General features: G+C 43.1%; 3 protein-coding genes across 3 annotated transcripts in view; all 3 read left to right on the top strand.

Annotated features, from left to right (window-relative positions):
* LOC114565326 (E3 ubiquitin-protein ligase TRIM21-like) overlaps positions 1-23,277 on the top strand; it is a 54,488-nt gene that overhangs the window by 13,963 nt on the left and 17,248 nt on the right. The gene's annotated exons all lie outside the window — the stretch shown is intronic.
* Positions 2,664-3,533, top strand: LOC114572075 (tripartite motif-containing protein 29-like). The gene is made up of 2 exons (XM_028603513.1): positions 2,664-3,179; positions 3,336-3,533. The coding sequence occupies exons 1-2, from the start codon at positions 2,664-2,666 to the stop codon at positions 3,531-3,533; spliced, it is 714 nt and encodes a 237-aa protein (XP_028459314.1).
* LOC114572036 (E3 ubiquitin-protein ligase TRIM21-like) lies at positions 9,705-23,233 on the top strand. The gene is made up of 2 exons (XM_028603440.1): positions 9,705-9,978; positions 21,861-23,233. The coding sequence occupies exons 1-2, from the start codon at positions 9,705-9,707 to the stop codon at positions 23,162-23,164; spliced, it is 1,578 nt and encodes a 525-aa protein (XP_028459241.1). The 3' UTR covers positions 23,165-23,233.

Raw genomic sequence — 23,277 nt, 5'->3', positions numbered from 1 at the left:
TTCAAAGATATTCAGGCTAATTAAACCCATTCCCACTTTTTCAAGTATTGTCACTACTTCAGCTTCTTCTTACAAAAATCAATCCATCAATCCAGTGTAGCGTTAGCCTTTCAACCTACAGCATTCACACCACAATTTCTTAAGAAATTGCATTCTTTAGTGTCTTTTAACATGCTTTTTTATGTGGTGGTTAATTCCTTATCTGTGTTGAATGTGCTGTATGTGCTGTTTTTACTGTAAAGTGTCTTTGAGTACTATGTATAGCACTATATAAATAAAATGTATTATTGTTATTATGAGCGGTGGTGAAGAGGCAGTGGACTGACAACATTCCAACATCAGTTTCCTGGGAATGCAACTCAAGATTTGTTCATGTTGTCACAAGTTAATTAGTAGTCAGAAATAAGTTAATATAGGCCTATTTAACATTTTATTAAAATTTCTATTAATACTACTATTAGACCTTTTTTCTTTGAGCCCCTGCCACCCAAAATGTCTGTGCACTGCTGGAGCCCTAAAAGCCCCCTCCCCCCCCGCTCCACACCTGAGTGTGTTACTAAAATCATATCTAAATATGAGGAAACAAAACCCTAACATCAGAGCTGCAGGAAGAGTTGAGCCAACGCTGGACAGACAACAGTCCAACGTCAGTTTCTTTGGAATGAAACTCGAGGTTTGTACATGTTATGAGTTTAGACTGTTCCTCCCACATTACATAATTAACCTGAAAACTGTCCAATCAGAGCGCTGACTGGCAGCCCTACAGGTGTGACTGGGTTCTGCCCACATGTCATGTGACTCTTCTAGATATAAAGGTGTTAGGATGTGACAGATGAACTCAGACAGCAGCAGCATCTGTCAGTGTCTGCTGATGAAGGTACCACGTCTCTTTGACCTCATCTGAACGGGACTTTAACAGCGGAGCAGCCTGACAGGTAACATTACACACCTTTGATGAAGAAACTCGGCTATCATTTGTGATATTTTGGGGCTACGAAATATATTTTAAGACGAGAGCAGTAATACATTCTTTCAGCACTATTGAAAACCGTTCGTAGATCGGAAGTAACTGAGTAATTATTCTATGATGTGTGATGTTTTGGCCAAAATTAGCCTTTTTATTTTCAGTTGAGTCAGATTTAATCAGATCTAGATTTTAATCTCCACTGACTTCACTTCTGATATATGAGGGAGTGTCAGAATTTCTCCATCAGCCTGAATGCTTTATTCTCTGAAACTTGATCACCTGTTTATTCTGACTCTACAAAACTACTCAGAGCGTTTAGGAGGCGGGGCCTGTGTTGTATTCCCTGGGTTTGATTTTGTATGAGTTGTAGATCTGTCTTGGTTTTGATTTGTGGACGCACATTCTCAACAAAATTAAAGATATTCATTAATATGATTGTCAACAACAGAGCTGTCTTTTAATCCTGAACTACTGACATCCAAAGGTTTCAGCTTGTTTCCATCAGTTAATGGAGCCAGGTAACCCTAATTTGGGCAAAGAGGGCGTGGCTTGGGTAGAGCTGAGGTGTGATAGGCTGGGACAGTTTGTGGTGTTTTGGTTTGGCAGGACTGCCACATAAATAACTTCAGTCAAGAATCTGGTAAAATGACAGCTGGCAAACGGAGGGTTGTCACAGTCAAGATCAGATGCTCCTGTCATTGTGCCCTCAGGCCTCTCCAGCTAATGACTCATAGTTTCAATGTCTTTTCATGAGATGAGATTAGTTCTCAAATCAAATATAAACCAAATCAAGTAAGACTTCACCAGATAGACAATAGAAGATAGATACCTGGGGGGGGCAAACTTACAGGAGAGTGCTCCACTCATTCCAATCAGATGTGTTAAGCTTAAAGCTGTACTTTTATGATGTCATCTTTCTTGTATTGTATAGTATTGGTTGTAGGGCTGAAACGATACACCAAACCCATGATTTGGTACAAACGTTGATTCCTTTTGAGGGGGGGAGTTATACTCAGTAAACGTCATACAACTTTTTTTCTGCCACATTGCATCGTTTTTTCATTGATTACATGCCACTTTGCAACACAGTAATACAACAGAGACCTTATTTATTGATATTGATTGATTTCAATATCGATCGAACCAACACCAAAGATTCTTTTGTACCTTCAAATAATGTTTCCAAAAATTGGAGCTTAGCTTCCAACCTGTAGAGGGACCAAAGAGGAAAAGTGCTTTGGTGCCTACTATAAAGATGCTGGTTGACAAGGATAGATGTCAGTATATTCATCTATATTTGACAAGTAGCTAATGCTAATGCTTTAGCCAGCTAGCACACCCCTGTCTGTCTGCCTCACTCTCCAAGCACTGCAAGGCTTCAGTCATGATGAGAGCAGCCCCGGGGACACATCCACAGTCATCCCCCAGCCAGCTAGCAGCCAGCCAGCTGGTCAGCACTTAACTCCGGTGCTAAGGCAGTTTACTGAGCCGTCGGGGAAACAGACCCAGGTCCGCACTGCATTACACATTACACCGCCTTTAACAATACCGGTTCTCCTCCCTGCAGAATCTCCCACCCCCTTGCGTTTAGCCGTCTTTACAGTTAGTTGGTGTCATGCTGCTAGCAAGGCTAAAACAACAAAAGAGCCTTTATTTCAAGAACTAAAAGCACAAAAGCTAACAGAATATTTGACAGATGTCAGCTCTTCATGTGTGGTTTTCATTCAATAGCAGCAGCTCAGAGCAACAAGTGTCAAAACCAGGAGAAGTTCTCTGTGACGTCTGCACTAGAACTGAACTCAAGGCCCTGAAGTCCTGCCTGGTGTGTCTGGAGCCTCATCTGACAGCTTCACGTCTGAAAAGAAATCAGCTGATTGACCCTGTGGAGAACCTGGAAGGCAGGATGTGTACTAAACACGATAAACCTCTGGAGCTGTTCTGTAAGACCGACCAGACATGTGTCTGCATGCTCTGCACTGTTTTAGACCACAAGATGCATGATGTTGTTCCTCTGAAAGAAGGATATGAAGGAAAGAAGGCAGAGCTAGGGAAGACAGAGGCTGAAATTCAGCAGATGATCCAGAAGAGACGACTGAAGATTCAGGAGATTAAACACTCAGTCGACCTCAGTGAGGAAGATGCAGACAGAGAGATAGCAGAAGGTGTTCAGGTCTTCACTTCTCTGAAGGAGTCTGTTGAGAGAGGCCTGAATGAGCTCATCAACACCATCAAAGAGAAGCAGAAAACAACAGAAAAACAGGCCGAAGCTTTCATCAAAGAGCTGGAACAGGAAATCTCTGAGCTGATGAAGAGAAGCACTGAGGTGGAGCAGCTCTCACGCTCTGAAGACCACCTCCATCTTCTCCAGAGTGTCCAGTCCCTAAACATCCAACAACCTCCACCCACCAAGGACTGGACAGAGGTCAGCGTCCATCAATCATATGAGGGGACTGTGTTGAAAGCTGTGGTTCAGCTGGAGGACACACTAAGTAAAGAGATGAAGAAGCTGCTTGAAGCCGAGCTGAAGAGGGTCCAGCAGTATGCAGTGGATGTGACTGAGTCCTGAGGATGGTTACTGGACTATTTGGTTGAGAAAGAGAAATAAGTACGAAGCTAATGATGACCCTCCAGTCCTTCTCTCTCTGAAGTCTCCTCCTCAGAAGGTGGGGGTGTTTGTGGATTATGAGGAGGGTCTGGTCTCCTTTTATGACGTAGATGCTGCAGATCTTATCTACTCCTTTACTGACTGCTCCTTCACTGAGAAACTCTTCCCATTCTTTGGTCCCAGTAGTAATGATGGTGGTAAAAACTCTGCCCCTCTGATCATCTCTCCTGTCAGAATAAACTAATTACTGATCTCATTTCAGGTATTGATTTATTTTTAATCAAAGGAACAAATGTACATAAGCATATATGTTACATCTTATTTTCTACAGAATCAGTTTCCTGTGGTGACTGATTTACACTTCATTACATTTATTAGCATATGTTTAAATGTGCAGCAATTCTTTGCAAATTGAATCAAACTTCATCTTGACATATTTGCTGTCTTTAGAAACTGATTTCTTCTGGAAATTATTATAAATGTCTGTGGGTTTAACAGAGGTTTAAATAGATATCGTCCACATAACTTGTCTCATGATGCATCAAATTAATGTTAAGTATGTAATCGGATACACATTTATTTGCATTTGATGTGCAGCCACAGAGAACATATTGCTGAATATTTCATTGTTTCATGCAGCTTAATTTAAGAGTAAGGCCTATTACATCCCATAGTGTCTACAGAACACAGTATGTGTCATTGTTATACCGGGTATAAACAGTTAATGGATGTGTCTATCTTGTGTGAAAAGTGTTTTTGATAATCACTGGTCACATTTGCCATTTTTATTTGTTTCATGAATTCTATAAGATGGTTTATGAGTCAAAGAAATCTGTAAATTTGTGATTGTAGAATAAAAATTGTAAAATAAAGCAGTTATTGAACACAAGGCCTGAGTAAGCAGTGACTTGAACACCAAACACTGAACAGAAAAGCTGGTTTACACACAAGTTGTATTTCAGTCTAGGAGGATCTTTATTTATATTGAATTTCGTAAACATTCATAATGTCGAGAATAAAACTGAACTTTCAGTATTAGTGCCGGGCATACGAAAAAGAATAAATATTAATTGGAAAAAATTGCAATAAAGAAAAATCCATGACATGAAGTCAAAATGTTTAAAGAAATTTGCAATATTGAAAATAGGTTGAAATATCAGGAACAATGTTGAAAGATCTACCTCCTCTCATTTTGTTCCCTTATTGGTGTCCTATAGAAAGTTGTCTTAACATTTAATAGTTAGACTAGATATTTATTGCAGACATCTGCAATAAATATCCAGTATCACAGTTATTGCAGTCTGTGTTGTCGCACAATGTAGTAACATTATTTTAAGGTGCACATCAGACTACAGCTATCAACACGTACCTACAAACTTACTCACAACATAGATCTTACACAGGACCATAAATTGGGTTTTAAACTTTTAAAGATGAAAAGAATATTAGGTTTAGATCATCTTCATAATCAATCTGAGCTGAACATTTGCATAAATGATCTAAATGTTGAACATGTCCAAGAGACCAAAACCTCTGGTAGTTATTTTAGATAGTAAATTGTCACGGACAAAAGATATAAATAAGATGGTTGATAAGATGGGAAGTGGTGTTTCTGTTGTTAAAAGATCTGCATCATGTTTGTCACAAAGCTCAACCAAAGTGGTGTTTCAATATTTAATATTGTCTATTATTGACTATTGTTCAGCAGTATGGCCTTATACAACTCAAGCAACAAGCAAATTGTAGAAAACACAGCAGCACGTATAACGCTCAGGTTTGGATACGTTGGAACAAGTGTTGCAATTCACAAATGTTTAGGTTGGTTATCTGTGAAAAACTGATTATTTTATTCATTATTTGTATTTTTTAGGAACATTCTTGTAACAAAGAAACCATCTATTTTTTATAATAATTTAACATTTAGTTTACATAAATATAACTACGCCCGTAGACATTCCACAAGAGATTACTTTACCAAAAGCAAATGGTCATTTATAGATCAATGCAAGAATGGAATGTACTCCCTGAACAAATTACACAAGAAAGCAGAAACATTAGATTTCAAAGTTGAGTTAAGAATCATCTATTGATCAGAGATGTTGAGTAGACAAAGAAACTACATTGGTTGAGGTTTAACTAAATGTTTGTGTCATTGTGAGAAGTGTCCTGAGAGGGTGAAACAGATGTAATGATTAAATGTTGGTGTAACTGTCTTAAAAATGGTTTAACATGAAAGTATGGAATGCCCCATGACTGCACTGGTAGAGCATGTGTGTCTTTGTCTGTGTATTTTTGAGTTTGTTATTGTGTGTTTAGTTTTTCTATTATGATTTCCTATTCTGTATTGTTTGTATGTATTGTAATGTGTATGATGTGCATTCATTTTTGCATTGTCGCATTATGAAGAGAGTTGTAAGGACCAAAGGAAGAATGCAATGCGGGAGCTAATGAGGATCCTTATAGCCCAAGTAGCAGTGCTTTGCCTGTGCTTCGCCCCATGTGGTCCCAAGTCAATATCTGCCTAGGAAATCGTCTAGTCTTAATCTGCATTGCTATCTGTACTCAATGTGAATACGCAGGCCACAATAAGTAATACGTTTTTTGTTTAGTTTTTTGGCTCACTTAACTTAGCTTCTTCCCAAGAGTTCTTGTACTTTCTTGCAGATTTTGTTGGATGTGGTGGCACCTGGATCTTGTTCCCAGTTGCTGCCCTGGTCCTGCTAAATGTGATAAATACATTATGAAAAAAATAAAAAAAACTCTTAAATGTGTCTGACACCTGTTAGATCACAAGAAACATTTATACATCTCCAACATTGAACACAGGTGAGTACCAAACAGCAATGATTAGCCCTTCCCCTCAGGCAGGTAAGGAGGAAGAAGCAGGAAATAAAATCACATTTCTGATTGGCTGACATCTACTATCTGTTGGACAGGGTTTGACATATTGTTAGAATTGAGACTTGGACTCTGAACTTATGAAGGTGTGTTGGCGTCTTTGGATCAGATGCACACAGACACCCAGACGGACGAGGAAGAAAAGTAAAGAGCAGCTTGGTCTCTGCCAGTGTTTCCTCGACACACAAAGGTGGAAAGAGTCTAGAAGTGGACCTGAAGAGTTCAGCAGGTGAGAATCCTACCAGAGGAATCTAGAAATGTCTGATAATAAGGATCACTTTGATCACATTGTGATGTGTCGCTGTTTAACTGGACAGTAGAAAGGTTTCTTCATGCTGATTGGCTGATTCAAAATATCTATTTGATGCTTGCAGATATTCTTCAGAATTTCTCTCTGAGGTAAATGACATTAATCTGGCACTGAGAGGGCTCGGCTCTAAACAGCCGAGAGGCTTCAAAATCCTTTCTAGATGGACCAGAGCCAGCCAAGGGTGGGAGGAAACTTAGTGGCTGCTGAGGGCCCCTCAGCTGTCAGGGGCCCTTCAGGAAGAGAAAATGTGAAATAATAATAAGGGCTCAAACACCGAGACGCAAGGACAATAAGGTACACAAAAATGTAGGTAGTTACTGAGGAACAAATGAGGAACTATGCACTATAGCTTTAAGTGTCATTTGGTCAAATTATGACCCATTTAATGTAAAGTTAGCATTGTTTGACATGTTTGTGTTTTGACAACTTGGCATTAGGCTACCCTGTCATAAATATGTCATGGAGGGCCCAATTATCAAACTTAGAGAAGCAGTTTAGCTTTATGTGTTGACATCACATTAAACTGTAATGAAGTGGTTGTTTTTTACATTGGCTGTCATAAGACCATTGTAATCATGTCATAAATATTTTTCCATAACCTCAACTAAAGTGGAACAGTTTGGACCTGTCATGGAGTTATAAGACCAGTTTGGTGAGAGTGAATTCAGTATCAAGGTGATTAAGAGTTTTGGACAGATAACGTTACTTGTTGAACTATGTGGAGAGATTGACTTTGAGCTTTAATCTCCCTTATCAAAATATGTCTACGGAGCTCAAGTTACAGCACTTTATGAAATATTAAATTATATTAAATTTCATTATATACTAGAAACACGCACGCTGTACTTCCTTCTGTCTTTGTGCTGCTACAACAACTGAGTTTGTTCTCTGGAGATCAATGAAGTTTTATCTTAAAAATCTTAAAAATCTTCCTTAAAAAAGGAGGATTTACTGCAGCACTTTGAACTCCATGGACCTCATAAACTGGTAAATGATTTATTGATTTTTCATAAAAAAACAAGATAATTAGGGTTAACTAAACAATAACTAACAGGTCCAACATCAGCAGTGGTGTTTACTTCTTTTCAATAACTGTAAGAGATAATTGGGGGGGGGTTGAAGTTTTAACTGAAGTCGCCACATTGTGATGGACATTTCTCACATTCCTGTCTTTCAACAGACAGATACTAAAATATAATAATAAGAAAATAATTAGCAGATTGATCAATAATGAAAAGAATAATTTCAGCTTCATATAAAATTGTTTAAAACAGTAAAATGCAGCTTACACCTGAAGGCATCAGTAAGTATACAGATTATGGTACCACACCCACAGGGGACCTTTTACTGCCCTGAGTACATTTAGCTGATAATACTTGGGTATTTTTATCTAAGTAATGTTTTCAGTGCTGAACTGTTTTACATGGTGGTATTAGTATTGGTATTAGTTTTACTGCACATTAGAAATGACTGAGAATCAAATCAACACAAGTTATTCTGCTACTCACAGGTCATGGTGGCTAACTGTTAGCACAGAGCTGAGCTCTTCTCAACACAAACTGCGTTTAACATGAGATCAGAGATCAGCTGCGAGTCTTTCAAGACTGAAAAGTATCACTTACCAAAAGTTGAACATGGAGAAACACAAGCGGATCTCAAATAAATTCCGTGAAATGAACACGGCCCTTTAAGGTAAGAATAAAAAGGTTGTGGGTGGGCTTACGTTTCCATGACATGCGGGACAACAACAGGATGGTTGGGTTTAGGAAACACGACACGCGGGACACGATGCCCTGTCTCCTGGGTGAAAGTCCTGTGTTTGACCCATCCTCCAACCTGAGCAACCTCCCTACGCAGAGTTTCGGGATTTCATACTACTCGCTACCGTAGTAGCTCTTAATACTATGTCATCTTCTCATTGACTTTGGTGGCCACACAGAATTTTCACACATTCCTTGCCAACACCACGTAATGCGGTGTTAACAGTTCGTGATCATTTCACGGAATTCTGAGAGACCAGGCTGAGAAACATCTGCGTCACAACATGGGACAGAGTGACTTAACGTTATTTGTTGCTAAAGTAACCGTGAACTGTAGGCTAAGATCAGTCTCTTCACAGATTTTGAATATGTTTTTCTTTTTATTCACACTATGTGTAGATATGGCTGCTGCAAACTATCTGCAATCTGAAGATCAGTTTCTGTGCTCCATCTGTCTGGATGCGTTCACTGATCCTGTGACTACATCATGTGGTCACAGCTTCTGCAAAAACTGCATCACTGAAGACTGCAAACGTCGGCTGTTGTCTTGTTATATAGCGTTAACTGTTACTTAACGTTGACAGCAACGACCCGAAAAGTGGCTAGCAACTTACCGTCTCCCCTTTGCAGCTGCGGCTGCCGTGAGGTCAGAGGCTAGTGGATCAGGGTCTGGCTCTGCTTTGCGTTTTCCTGCAGTTTGTTTCCTTGCTGTTACATCAAAAATCGCAGCAGTATCCCACCACGGGACGCCGTTGTTATTGTAGCGTTACATCACTCTGAGAGTCAATACTCACGGTGACCTCGCCGTTCATTGTAACACAACTGACAACTGTAACATCTGTAGTTTTTCTTTTTCTTTCAACTACTCAAACCTCCCACATTCGTCCCAAAATCAATTTTCATCGTCCCCGGCCCTTTTTTTATCGGCCCCGGGACGACAGGAGGTCCCTAAGCTCGAGCCCTGGTCTCACGTTAACGAGCCACTTCAAAATGACATTAGGTCCAGCCCACAGAGCAGCAGCAGGAGCTCTAACTGACTAAACTACACATACGTCACATCAACACAGCTCCTGTGTTGGCTAATGAGAACTTCTGCTCTGATACATTTGTGTTTCAGTTTTCTTTCAGATTGACAAAACTTTCTGATTTTAGCAGGAAGCCACGATGACGGCAGTGGATCTTTTCAACACTTTGGAGGATTTAAAAGAAGAGGAATTTAAGAAATTCAAATGGCATCTGCAGCAGCGGGACATCCTGGAAGGCTACCAAAGCATCAAAGTGTCCAAGTTGGAGAACGCAGAAAGGCAGGACACGGTGGATGTGATGGTGAAAACCTATAAACTTCACGGAGCTCTGAAGGTGACCAAGAAGGTTTTAGAGGAGATCAACAGGAATGATCTGGTGCAGAGTCTGCCAGACACCAGCTCAGGACCACAAGGTCAGTCAACCTTTTTCATTTGTATTTTCAGGAAGAAAGAGTGGGTGGACATGAGAGACACAATACTTAAGGGAAGGGAACAGATTGGTATTTGTGACCTGCTGATACAACTTGTGCACTCGGCAGCAACACATTCTCCAGCTGTAAACGACGCCATAAACGATGCATCATTTAAGATTGTAAACAGATAAAAAATATTTTATAGATAAAAAACATTAACATTTATTTCAGTGTAGTCTCTATTTGTTGTAACATTACTGTAGTGGAATTTCAAGCTCATGCTCTGTAAGTTGAGTTAGTGGTACCCAGGTCTCATTCAGGTCAGTGGCCAATATAACCTCATAACCTTTCCAGGTGGACAGGTACTTCAACTCTGTGTCTCTAACAGTAACAGCTGTTTGATAAGACTGCCAAGGTCACGGAGGAAGTCAACACATAACACATTTTGCCTGTCTGTTTAAGGCGCCTGTAATATCTTTCAGGTCTTTATAAGGTTCAGCTAAACCTAATGCCTCCAGCATGAGTTTAAATAAACCTTCAGGAAGACAGGAACTTCAGAATGTTGGGATGGCACCTACACTGTAATGTGTAATCCTACATTCTCCTCAAGTGAGAATTCATTAAATGCTTCTGTGTAAGTAATCAAAGTATCCCCGAACCCCCTCACGAATGGGAAAGGAGTTGTGCTGCTCCTAAATTTTTCTTTAGCAGTTATGTTTGTATACGTATAAATGTGTATAAAATTAAATGTGTACAAACCATAGGGTTAAAATGGGTCAGAACGACGTATGTATGTGCTTGTTCAGTGCATTGAAGGTCCAGTCTTTCAGGAGCCTTAGACGGCCTTCCTGACCTAGTCAGTCTCATGTCCCGTGAGCCAATGGGGTGGGCCTGTAGGCCAACAGAGTTTTGTGGAAATACCCCTCTCTTTCTAATAGAGACTTCACAGTCCTGATGGTCCGTTCAGCCTAACCATTGCTGCGGGGATATCGGCGGCTGCTTGTCATGTGCTTGAAGTCATAATCTCGTGCAAACTGAGCGAACTAATGGCATGAGAATTGTGGGCCGTTGTCTGTGACAAGCACTTCAGGACATCCGTACCTAGCGAATGAGGCTTTAAACCTTGCGATTGTCTGTTTTGATGATGTACTACCTGTTTAGGTAAACACTTCAATGTAGCGGGAGAAGTAGTCTACTATCACTAAGTAGTTCCCATTTTGTCATTGGAAAAGATCTGCTCCGACCCTCTGCCATGGTCTGCTTGGAAGGTCAGTCGTGAGCAGAGGCTCGACTGGTGTTTGAGCTTCACGTGCAAAAATCTCGCTTCTCCCAACCATTTGCTTTACCTGTGACGTGATGCCTGGCCACCAGACTGCTTCTCTTGCCCTAGCAAGGCATTTGTTAATACCTTGATGGCCTTGATGAAGCAGGATGTTGGGTCTCATGTGTTCTGGAATGATGAGTCTTTCCCCTTTCATGAGTAGTCTGCCTCCTTCATGCAGAACTGACCGTTCTGTCCAGTATAGCAGCAGCAACTCATGTACATCTCGTCTGTGTTCAGGCCAGCCATTAGCAATGTACCGACTGAGACGTGTGGAGGTATTGTCAGAGAGTTGTGCGGTCTTGATCTGTGCAAGCTTTGTCTGTGTTGCTGGCAGACTGTCTACAACGCTATCAAGATAGGCGTTGCATTCCCTATCCAGGTCTTGATCTGCCTCCATGACCATCTGTGGTAGAGGTGCTCTGGATAGGGCATCAGCTGTTATCAGGTTTTTACCTGGAACTTGGACGATGTTGAAGTTGAATCTGAGCAGCCTGAGTCTGAACCTGATTATGCTTGGCGGGAGGTCATCCAACGCTCTAGACTTGAGGAGCATTAGGAGGGGTTTGTGGTCAGTTCTTAAGGTAAAGTCCAGGCCACTCAGGTATCCTCGCAGGTGCTCACATGCCCAGGTCACAGCTAAAGCCTCTTTTTCAATTTGGGCATATCTTCTTGGGTAAGGCTATTTGCACCCCTGGTACAATTAGCAGTGTATGCTATTTGTATCCTGGTGCAATTAAAAGTAAATGCTATTCGTACCCTGGTACAAATATCAATGTATGCTATTTGCACCCCTGTGCATTTACCTTGGCATATATTTACAGACAGTTATCCATACTAATCATGTATTACACTTTTTTGGAATATTGCTCTGTGGCCTAAATTAAATTGTTGCAGTGTCCAATATTTCGCACACTTCAGAAAGACGCTGATACATACACTTGCGTGGGCCGTGACATTGTTAATATTGTTTGTAATCATGTTTTTCATGTGTTTTAATTATTATTATTATTTTGGGGATACTATGTTTTTAATGGGTCTTTTTCTTCTTGGCTAATTAGTATGCTTTTATGCTGTTACCGGTATTAGTATCTGTACAGCACTTTGGGGCAGGAGTGACTGCTTGTAAATGTGCTATATAAATAAATTTGACCTTGACCTTGACCTTGTCAGTATTGAAACACATATAAAAATGATTCAATTTGTTTGCCTTTCCAATTTCATTGTGGGCAAACAGGGGCTTCCTTCTAGTGTCCATGTTGGTCATTTTTCTGATATTGGATTCTGACAGATCTTGTTCCGTCCGCTCCTTGTACTGTTGCCGGACTTCTGCTTTATTCCCAGATCTGAAAACTGTTTTCTTGCATTCGTTGATGCATTCCTCAATGCCTTTTGTGATATAGGGTTTGTTATTAGGATATCGTTCAACAGTTTTCTGGGGTATGAAAGAGTCAATACAGAAAGATATGTAGGCGTGATTGATTCAGTGGCACTGTCCATGTCCGCATCCTTGAAAAATATATTCCAGTCCGTGCAGATAAAGCATCCCTTCAGCTCCTCCGTTTTGTCACTGGACCATACCTTCAAAAAACTGAGCGATATGTGGGGAGCAGCTGGATAACATTATGGTCAGAGTTATTCAGGGGAGGTCTGGCTCTGGCTGTGTAAGCGTTCTTGATATTGCCATAGCATTTATCAAGTATGTTGTTGTTTCTAGATTTGCACTTAACATATTGATGAAATCCAGGTAGAGTTTTATCCAGGCTTCAGTGGTTGAAATCGCCAAGTATCAGCATGGGAACGTCAGGTTTGTTCTGTAGATGGCGATGGACCAACGCGGTCTCACGCCAGGTCGTGTAATAATATTTTGATTCATAACAAAAAACAACGGGACGGGCCGCCACTCGCGGGACGCGATCCACGGCGCAGGGGCACACAACAACGGGGAAATGAAACGCCACAATAACTGGACGATTGTGGTTAGGAAAACGCGGGACACACCGACAAAGGTACTGCAACACGCGGGGCGCGATCCCCGGTCTCCGGGGTGAAAGTCCTGTGTTTTCTGACCCATCCACCACCCCGACCAGCCTCCCTACGCGGACTTTCGCCTTATCAATATTACTCGCTACTGTCAGCGTTCTGGGATAACGAAATATGCTTCCCATTAAAATGCATTGCTTTCAATTTCGTAAACGGCACACGAAAAAAAAGGCATTTACATAACCTGTCCACGACTTAATAGATTAAAATAAAGTAACTATATAACGACCTGCCGTGAGACCTGGCTGGATGGACACAGTCTGTGATTGCCTTAGCTGCTCTGCTGGCGTTCCCACTTGGTGGAATATACACAACACAAACAAATATGTTGGTAAATTCTCTTGCCGCAGGGTAACACACAGCAGCTCCAGGTCTGGGTTCTATATTTTGTCTTTCACTGCAAAGCTACGGCACCAACTGTCCTTGATATACATTTACACCCCACCCCCCTGTGTCTTCCCCGAGTTTGCATCTCTGTCTAACCGTAGGTGGGAGAAACCTTCACTTTGAATAAAGGTGTCTGGCACTTCGTTGCTAAACCCGGTTTCTGTAAAAGCCATTAGACCAGACTCACCGTATTCGTAGCAGGCTCCAACCTGTTGATGCAGTTCACCCAGTTTGTTTTTTAAGGATCGTGGGTTACAGAGAAGCATGGGTGGTAGCGGTAGCTTGGTAGCTTCTTGGATGCGCCGTCTGAGGCCGCCTCTCCTACCCCGTTTCCTGGCCTTCCCGGTCCATGTTGTTGTCGTAGATCCACAGGCACATCGTGGAGCAGATCAGGCGACGGTAGCACTTTAAGCTGAATTTTGTATTCGCCTTCAAGTTTACCTGAACCTGAGAATACATTTGGGTAGGTTGAGTGGAAGTGTGTCTCAGCATTATCTATGCTATGGAGCTGGGGAATCATGTGCAGTCTTCGAATAGCTGGAAAGCCTAACAAAGGTGTGGTCAGGTCCTTCACAATGAAAAGCTCCTCCTCTATCTTTCTGTCTCCTCTCTGGATAACAGCATCCACCTGTCCTTTAACATCCAGGGGTTGGCTGGCAGGTCCCAGTAATGGTATGCGAGGGGCAGAGGGGCTGCCATATCTATCCGGTGTGTATTCTGACTCTGGAATTGCGGTCAAAGAGGCACCTTTGTCCAGCTGACAGCTCCTAAGTAGGCCGCCGCCCGATCCTCTTCTATGGACTACAGCTTTTGGACTGATCTGCACACAGTCACAAAATGTCCCTTCTTATGGCATTTCCTACATTCAACATCTTTTGCTGGACACTCAGTCCATGAGTGTTTAGGGGTTTTGCCACACTTACCACACTGTATTGGCTTGGCTAAGGCAGTCTGATGCTGAGTATAGCTACCACGCTGAGCTGGCTTCTTTCTTTGTACCTGTCTCTTACTGTTATATGACAGTGCATCCACTTGGCCTCGTGATTCTGCTGCCCGCACAATAGCTTGCTGTTTTTTTCACATCCTCATGCTGCCTTCCTTGGACTATGGCTGTGGCTAAATCCAACTTTGGGTTAAGTTGCAGTTTCTTTGACAATTTTCCATCATGTATGCCGACTAGAATCTTTCCTTGGATAATTTCTTCACGTAGGCAGCCATATTTGCAATGTTCAGCTAGTTTGTGCACCGCAGTAATAAAGTTATCTGCAGACTCACCGACTTCTTGACATCGTTTGTTAAACTTGGCTCGTTCATAAATTATATTATGCACGCCAACAAAGTGTCCATCAATGCCTTTGTAACCGTGTTGTAGTCATTTTGTTGTTCTCCAGTCAATTGCAGCAAACTGAGGATGTCATCAACCTTATCACCCATTGTGTAAATGAGAGAATTCACCTGGTATGCTCTGTCTTTTTCCTTTAATGCAGAAGCAATTCTGTAGCGTTCAAATCTTTTTATCCACGCTGGCCACGAGCTTGGCCCAAAGTCGAATGGTCCTGGAGGTGTTATTGTGAATACATGGTTCATGCTGTGTTTTAGCTAGCCGCGGGCTTTTTAGCTTCTTGCCGACTCACTTTTCTTCTCTCTCCACAGGTCACCATGTTGTCACTCCCCACACCAAACATCAAAACCTGTTGTCTGTGTCACTAGACTCCATCTGTCAAGGGTTATTATCTTCTGACACCATGTATTGTTCCTCTATACTTTATACTCAAGGAGACAGCATTCAGGATTAGGGTGACCAGACGTCCCGGTTTGACCGGGACAGTCCCGATTTTTAATTGCTTGTCCCGAGTCCCGACAAAAGCGTGTGGGAACTCTAAAATGTCCCGGTTTACACCAGGAGCGGCGTTAGCCGATTTTGCCGGGTCTTCAGCCCCGAATGTTTTGAGTGTAGCCCCGAATGTAACTTTGTCCAGTTTATTTTTCCGAGGCGAATAGAACGGGCAGCTACGTGCGGGGTCCGACCATGCTGTATTTTTTGCTATCACCTAGCAACCGTTTCTCCGTGAGGAAAGCTGTGAAAGGGGTGAAGTTTTCGGAGGAATCGTAGCCAAGTCTGTATTAGTATAGCCAAGTCTAATACAGTGATGCCATCAACAGAACGTTTAGGAGCGCAATACTACTGATTTAGTTTGAAGTTCCTGTGACGTGACGTTTCCGGTCTACGGTTCAGACTCAGACACACGGAGCTCTGAAGCAGACCTGTGGGTCTCTTAGTGTCCACTCTCTCTGTAAAATGCAGCGCAGCTTCAGGTTCATGGATGCGCTCAGCTGTGGCCCTGCTGCGGCAGATGTGTTGCGTTTGTGCTCCGTGTATTTCTGTAGTTTCGGGTTTCCACCTCCGACGTAGAGCAGCGTACAGCCACTTCCATAGCTAAACAATTTGTCTCATTCAGAGACCAGAGACCCAAACGGGGCTCTGTGTCTGTCAGAAGGTCTGAGATCTACCGTATCAGCAGAGCAATCACGTAATGCACAGCAGACTATGGTGCAGGTATAGATTATTTTCTGAAATATAGCTTGTGATTTTATTCTTGTAATAGCCTATTATCACTTTATTTTTCTCAAAATAACACGACTCCTCCAAATCACAGAGAACACTACTGTGTTTATATACTTTGAATGTGCACAAAGAGCAGTAAATCTTGCTCAAACATCTGAAATATTACAGTCCAGGGGTTTATTAATAAATTAAAATGAATGTATCATTGAGGTGAATAATTGTCATATGCACATTAAGGAGGTTACTTAACCAACAAAAGATGCAAAGCAGGAGGTAAGAGTACATGATGCCTATAGGCTACATCTGTGCTGACTCAGATATAATTAGAAAAGTCCATCCAAAGGAGAATAAATTGTTGAAAGCAATACAGAATGCCAGCCTTACTGCAATATATATTATGTTTTTATATTTGGATTGTAATCAGATTCTCTTTAAATAAAGATATTTGCAGCATATATTGATTCAGAAAAAGGTAGAAATAGGTGCATAAAAATTCACCAGAATGCAGGAAATTAAGTGTTTAATGCTCAATCATTTTAATTACTTTGCTGTTATTGGAATAAATAACACTTCAAAAAATCTTTTTTAGAAAAAATCTCAACATAAATCTCACACTAAACTGAAAAAGGCTGTTACTGCAATTTTGTTAATTTCACAGGAAAAAACACTTATTATTAGACGAGGAGCCTAGAATCAAAATAATGAAGTTACTGTCTGTGTCTGAACAGGGCTGGCACATGTTCACGTTAAAAAGCGTGAGCGTGCACACTACGGTCACGCACAAAGTGTCCCGGTTTTAGCTCCAGGAAATCTGGTCACCCTAGTCAGGATACAACATATATATCATAAAGGCATATCATTGTCAGTAGAGCCCCGTCCTAGAGCGCCGCCAGGTGGCTATAACCAGCCATTACAGTAACGTGCTGCAGGTCTGTTGTTTTTAGCTGAGGTAGAAAGAGAATATTTGGTTAAAACAGATCGGTGATGCTGTTCTGCCCTTATTGTTCTCCATGATCTCCATGAAGTATGTACCTGCTGTGTGTTTTATGTGGACTGACTGCGTCGGACTGAGTTTAATATTTTGGCCTTTGCAATGTTGTAACTTAGGAGGCAATTTGGCCTTGTATGCTCTGATTAATTTGGCATGCAGTTATCACACCAGTCATTATTTAGTTTGAATAAAAACTCAACTCCCGGCCATTTTGGAAGAAGGAAATAACAAGAGTAACAGGCAAAGGTGTAGATTTGCAGGGGATATGTGTGGACCCTCCCAAAAAGGATGAAAATAATAGTTTGGGGGGTACTGAAAAAAATCTAACAAAATATAATGTTAGCCTATACAAAATTTTATGTATTTAAATGCAGTATCACCATCACATAGCAACAATTCAGGAAATAATCTAATGAAATAAGATTTTCAAACACTCACTCCCCATTGGGCTGTACCATTTCTCTGGTACGTTCAGACTGTGTTCTTTGATATCACTTCACTAGCTGTCAAAACGTACATATCTGGTGCTGGTGTGTCAGCGAAATTAAGAGTAACTGGCTGAATCAACTTTAATCTCTGCCTATGGTTTTGACTGCCATGTATATCATCATGCATTGTGCTTTGTGCTAAATGTTATGAGCAGCTCGTCATCTAAACAGGTTCTCAGAACTGTCTTAATTTGGTTGTTAATAGTGTTTCTCTCATCTGTAATTAAGTCATAGTCTAGCTAGCTAGCTAGCTAGCTAAAAGTTCATGCAGCTCCTGAAGCTCTCTGTACCAAGCAAATATTGTCCATATCTTGGTGAAACTAAGCCAAGAATGGTTGCATTAATGCAAGCTGTTCATTATCTCATGGACAGGGTTGTCGGATGGAAACATGCTCAAATGTGTGTGTTTGAACTGCTGCAGAAGCTAGTGTTGACGAACTGACCGAAGAGCCGGTTAATTAACCCGACTCGTGTCACTGAGCCGGGAGAATCGAGTGCCGTACGTCAATGAACCGACTCACTCCTGTTTTTTTCTTTTACTTCATTCGTGCCGTTGGCATTATATATATGTCAATGGTTGGCCGTTGTGTAGCTGGTATTCTGCTGCTACTGTGTGTATTGTAATCTAGCTCATTAGCGCCTCTACTGGACTGGAGTGGTGGTGGTAGAATCAATCAGGAAATGAGCTACTAATGCCTAGACCCTATGCCGAACGAGACCCAATGTAACCGTGCAACCGGCCGGCCTCTCGACTCTAATGTAACCGTGCAACCTGCCGGCCCTCTCGACTCTAATGTAACCGTGCAACCTGCCGGCCCTCTCGACTCTAATGTAACCGTGCAACCTGCCGCTCGACTCTAATGTAACCGTGCAACCTGCCGGCCCTCTCGACTCTAATGTAACCGTGCAACCTGCCGGCCCTCTCGGCTCTAATGTAACCGTGCAACCTGCCGGCCCTCTCGACTCTAATGTAACCGTGCAACCTGCCCGGCCCTCTCGACTCTAATGTAACCGTGCAACCTGCCCGGCCCTCTCGACTCTAATGTAACTGTGCAATCTGCCGGCCCTCTCGACTCTAATGTAACCGTGCAACCTGCCGGCCCTCTCGACTCTAATGTAACCGTGCAATCTGCCGGCCCTCTCGACTCTAATGTAACCGTGCAACCTGCCGGCCCTCTCGACTCTAATGTAACCGTGCAACCTGCGCTCGACTCTACTGTAACCGTGCAACCTGCCGGCCCTCTCGACTCTAATGTAACCGTGCAACCTGCCGGCCCTCTCGACTCTAATGTAACCGTATAACCTGCCGGCCTAGACCCTATGCCGAACGAGACCCAATGTAACCGTGCAACCGGCCGGCCTCTCGACTCTAATGTAACCGTGCAACCGTCCGGCCCTCTCGACTCTAATGTAACCGTGCAACCTGCCGGCCCTCTCGACTCTAATGTAACCGTGCAACCGGCCGGCCCTCTCGACTCTAATGTAACCGTGCAACCTGCCGGCCCTCTCGACTCTAATGTAACCGTGCAACCTGCGGCCCCTCGACTCTAATGTAACCGTGCAACCTGCCGGCCCTCTCGACTCTAATGTAACCGTGCAACCTGCGGCCCTCTCGACTCTAATGTAACCGTGCAACCTGCCGGCCCTCTCGGCTCTAATGTAACCGTGCAACCTGCCGGCCCTCTCGACTCTAATGTAACCGTGCAACCTGCCGGCCCTCTCGACTCTAATGTAACCGTGCAACCTGCCCGGCCCTCTCGACTCTAATGTAACCGTGCAACCTGCCCGGCCCTCTCTAAACTCTAATGTAACCGTATAACCTGCCGGCCCTCTCGACTCTAATGTAACCGTGTAACCTGCCCGGCCCTCTCGACTCTAATGTAACCGTGCAACCGGCCGGCCCTCTCGACTCTAATGTAACCGTGTAACCTGCCGGCCCTCTCGACTCTAATGTAACCGTGCAACCTGCCGGCCCTCTCGACTCTAATGTAACCGTGCAACCTGCCGTCCCTCTCAACTCTAATGTAACCGTGCAACCTGCCGCTCGACTCTAATGTAACCGTGCAACCTGCCGGCCCTCTCGACTCTAATGTAACCGTGCAACCGGCCGCCCTCTCGACTCTAATGTAACCGTGCAACCTGCCGGCCCTCTAAAACTCTAATGTAACCGTGCAACCGGCCGCCCTCTCGACTCTAATGTAACCGTGCAACCGGCCGCCCTCTCGACTCTAATGTAACCGTGTAACCTGCCGGTCCTCTCGACTCTAATGTAACCGTGTAACCTGCCGTCCCTCTCAACTCTAATGTAACCGTGCAACCTGCCGGCCCTCTCGACTCTAATGTAACCGTGCAACCGGCCGCCCTCTCGACTCTAATGTAACCGTGCAACCGGCCGCCCTCTCGACTCTAATGTAACCGTGCAACCTGCCGGCCCTCTCGACTCTAATGTAACCGTGCAACCGGCCGCCCTCTCGACTCTAATGTAACCGTGCAACCGGCCGCCCTCTCGACTCTAATGTAACCGTGCAACCTGCCGCTCGACTCTAATGTAACCGTGCAACCTGCCGGCCCTCTCGACTCTAATGTAACCGTGCAACCTGCCGGCCCTCTCGACTCTAATGTAACCGTGCAACCTGCCTGCCCTCTCGACTCTAATGTGACCGTGCAACCTGCCTGCCCTCTCGACTCTAATGTAACTGTGCAACCTGCCGGCCCTCTCGACTCTAATGTAATCACATACAAATACACGTCATGTTATTTTGGTAGTTATGTTAAGTTAAATGTTAGAGAAGTGAATGTTGCTACGTGGTAGCTAGGCTAGGCTGTCACAAGGAGACCGCCCACCAGGCTACAGATCGAGACCGTAAGGACCGTAACCGAGGCTACTGCACGAGTCTATATTCAAACGGGTGTCTAGGTTCTGGGCAAGTTTGACTTATCAACCGATAGCAGAAGCCTTTATTTCTCGTGCATCTTAAATGATTGTGTACATACAAATTAATAAATTACATTATTGATGGATATCACATACAAATGCACGTCATGTTATCTTAATAGTTATGTTAAGTTAAATGTTTGTTACGTGATAGGTAGGCTGTCACCAGGAGACTGTGCACCAGACTACTGAACAAGACCGTAACCGTGCCTAATGCATGAGTCTATATTCAAACGGGTGTCTAGGTTCTCGGCAAGTTTGAGTTATCAACCGATAGCAGAAGCCTTTATGTCTCGTGCATTTTAGAATTGTGTTCATGGAAATTCATATGCTATACTACCAAGGGGAAAGTATTAGGCCTATATCACATACAAATACACGTAATGTTATCTTGATAGATATGTAAATTATAATGATATGTATTAAACGCGATCACCCCCCACCGCCGCCACCGCCGAGGGCACGCGAACCGGTGACCGAATCTATTAACTTGGTAGGCCAACCAACGACCGTCCGGTTGAACCGACTATCATAAAAGAGTAGGTTGTCCCATCACTAGCAGAAGCTAGCTAGGCTAGCTAGTCTATCTGTATGTAGGCATGAGATAGGTCTTCACTCCCGTCCTGAACAACATACAGATGGCTATGGTTTAACTGGACGTCTCCCTTCCACTCAGTGGCCATGGCCATCGCTGCTGCTTAGCTTAAAAACATTAGGACTACAATCACACGCCGTAACACGAGTTCCATAGATATACTGACACGGGGAGAGGTTTAATGAGGCGATTTATCCTTTTGTGCAATTTCATTCTTAATGTCTTAACAAGAGGGAATCTGCACTAATATTCAGGGAATTTTGCATATAGATTAGTGGTTCTCATTGTGTGTGCCTATATAAAATGGAGAGTGACGTCACCATTCAAAATAGCTTTACCCCCCCGAAGCTCACGGTATAATTCGAACATTGTTAGTGGCCTCTGTCCCATTCAATGTAATGGCACTATTCCATCATATATACACACACACACACACACACACACAAACACAAACACAAACACACACACATGGCTCCCACAAATGCACACATTTCTTATTTTAACAAATAATAAAAATTGTCTTTTTAATTACATGTATGTTTTTTTTCTCTCACAGTGTGTGTAGTTGTGGCTGCTGCCAGCAATGTGCCATCTGAAGAAGTGTCCAAACCAGAAGTTCCCTGTGACGTCCCTGTGGAGAACCTGGAAAGCAGGATGTGTACGAAGCACGATAAACCTCTGGAGCTGTTCTGTAAGACCGACCAGACATGTGTCTGCATGCTCTGCACTGTTTTAGATCACAAGATGCATGATGTTGTTCCTCTGACAGAAGAATATGAAGGAAAGAAGGCCGAGCTGGGGAAGACAGGGGCTGAAATTCACCAGATGATCCAGAAGAGACGACTGAAGATTCAGGAAATCAAACACTCTGTTGACTTTAGTAGGATACATGCAGACAGAGAGATAGCAGAAGGTGTTCAGGTCTTCACTTCTCTGAAGGAGTCTGTTGAGAGAGGCCTGAATGAGCTCATCAACACGATCAAAGAGAAGCAGAAAACAACAGAAAAACAGGCCAAAGCTTTCATCAAAGAGCTGGAACAGGAAATCTCTGAGCTGATGAAGAGAAGCACTGAGGTGGAGCAGCTCTCACGCTCTGAAGACAATCTCCATCTTCTCCAGAGTGTCCAGTCCCTAAACATCCAACAACCTCCACCCACCAAGGACTGGACAGAGGTCAGCGTCCGTCCATCATCATATGAGGGGACTGTGGTGAAAGCTGTGGTTCAGCTGGAGGAGACACTCAGTAAAGAGATGAAGAAGCTGCTTGAAGCCGAGCTGAAGAGGGTCCAGCAGTATGCAGTGGATGTGACTCTTGATCCTGATACAGCACATCCTAATCTTATCCTGTCTGATGATAGGAAACAAGTGAATGATCGTGATCTACTATCTATGCTACTCAGGAAGAATCTCCCAGACAACCCAGAGAGATTTTCTGAGTGTGCTAGTGTTTTAGGAAAGCAGAGTTTCTCTTCAGGCAGATTTTACTTTGAGGTTCAAGTTAAAGGAAAGACTGAATGGGATTTAGGAGTGGCGAGAGAGTCAATCAACAGGAAGGGAGCAGTCGCACTGAGCCCTAAGTATGGTTACTGGACGATATGGTTGAGAAATAGAAATGAGTACTACACTGCTGCTGGCCCACGTGTCCGTCTCTCTCTGAAGTCTCCTCCTCAGAAGGTGGGGGTGTTTGTGGATTATGAGGAGGGTCTGGTCTCCTTTTATGACGTAGATGTTGCAGCTCTTATCTACTCCTTTACTGGCTGCTCCTTCACTGATAAACTCTTCCCGTACTTCAGTCCCTGTGACAATGATGATGGTGAAAACTCTGCCCCTCTGATCATCTCTCCTGTCAGAGTAAACTAATCACTGATCTTATTTCAGGTATTGATTTATTTTCAATTAAGGGAACAAATGTACATATTAATATATTTTACATCTTATTTCTACAGAATCTGTTTCCTGTGCCGACTGATTTA

This window comes from Perca flavescens, chromosome 2 (assembly GCF_004354835.1).
Source record: "Perca flavescens isolate YP-PL-M2 chromosome 2, PFLA_1.0, whole genome shotgun sequence".
NCBI lineage: Eukaryota > Metazoa > Chordata > Actinopteri > Perciformes > Percidae > Perca > Perca flavescens.
Note: the sequence above shows the minus strand (reverse complement) of the source record. Positions and strands in the feature narration are given on the sequence as shown.

Bases quoted from the DNA above. Each gene is read 5' to 3' on its own strand.
- LOC114572075 (XM_028603513.1), top strand. From the start codon at position 2,664: ATGTCAGCTCTTCATGTGTGGTTTTCATTCAATAGCAGCAGCTCAGAG. The intron at 3,180-3,335 runs GAGCTCATCAAC...CATCTTCTCCAG, and splicing joins CTGTTGAGAGAGGCCTGAAT to AGTGTCCAGTCCCTAAACAT.
- LOC114572036 (XM_028603440.1), top strand. From the start codon at position 9,705: ATGACGGCAGTGGATCTTTTCAACACTTTGGAGGATTTAAAAGAAGAG. The intron at 9,979-21,860 runs GTCAGTCAACCT...TTTCTCTCACAG, and splicing joins CACCAGCTCAGGACCACAAG to TGTGTGTAGTTGTGGCTGCT.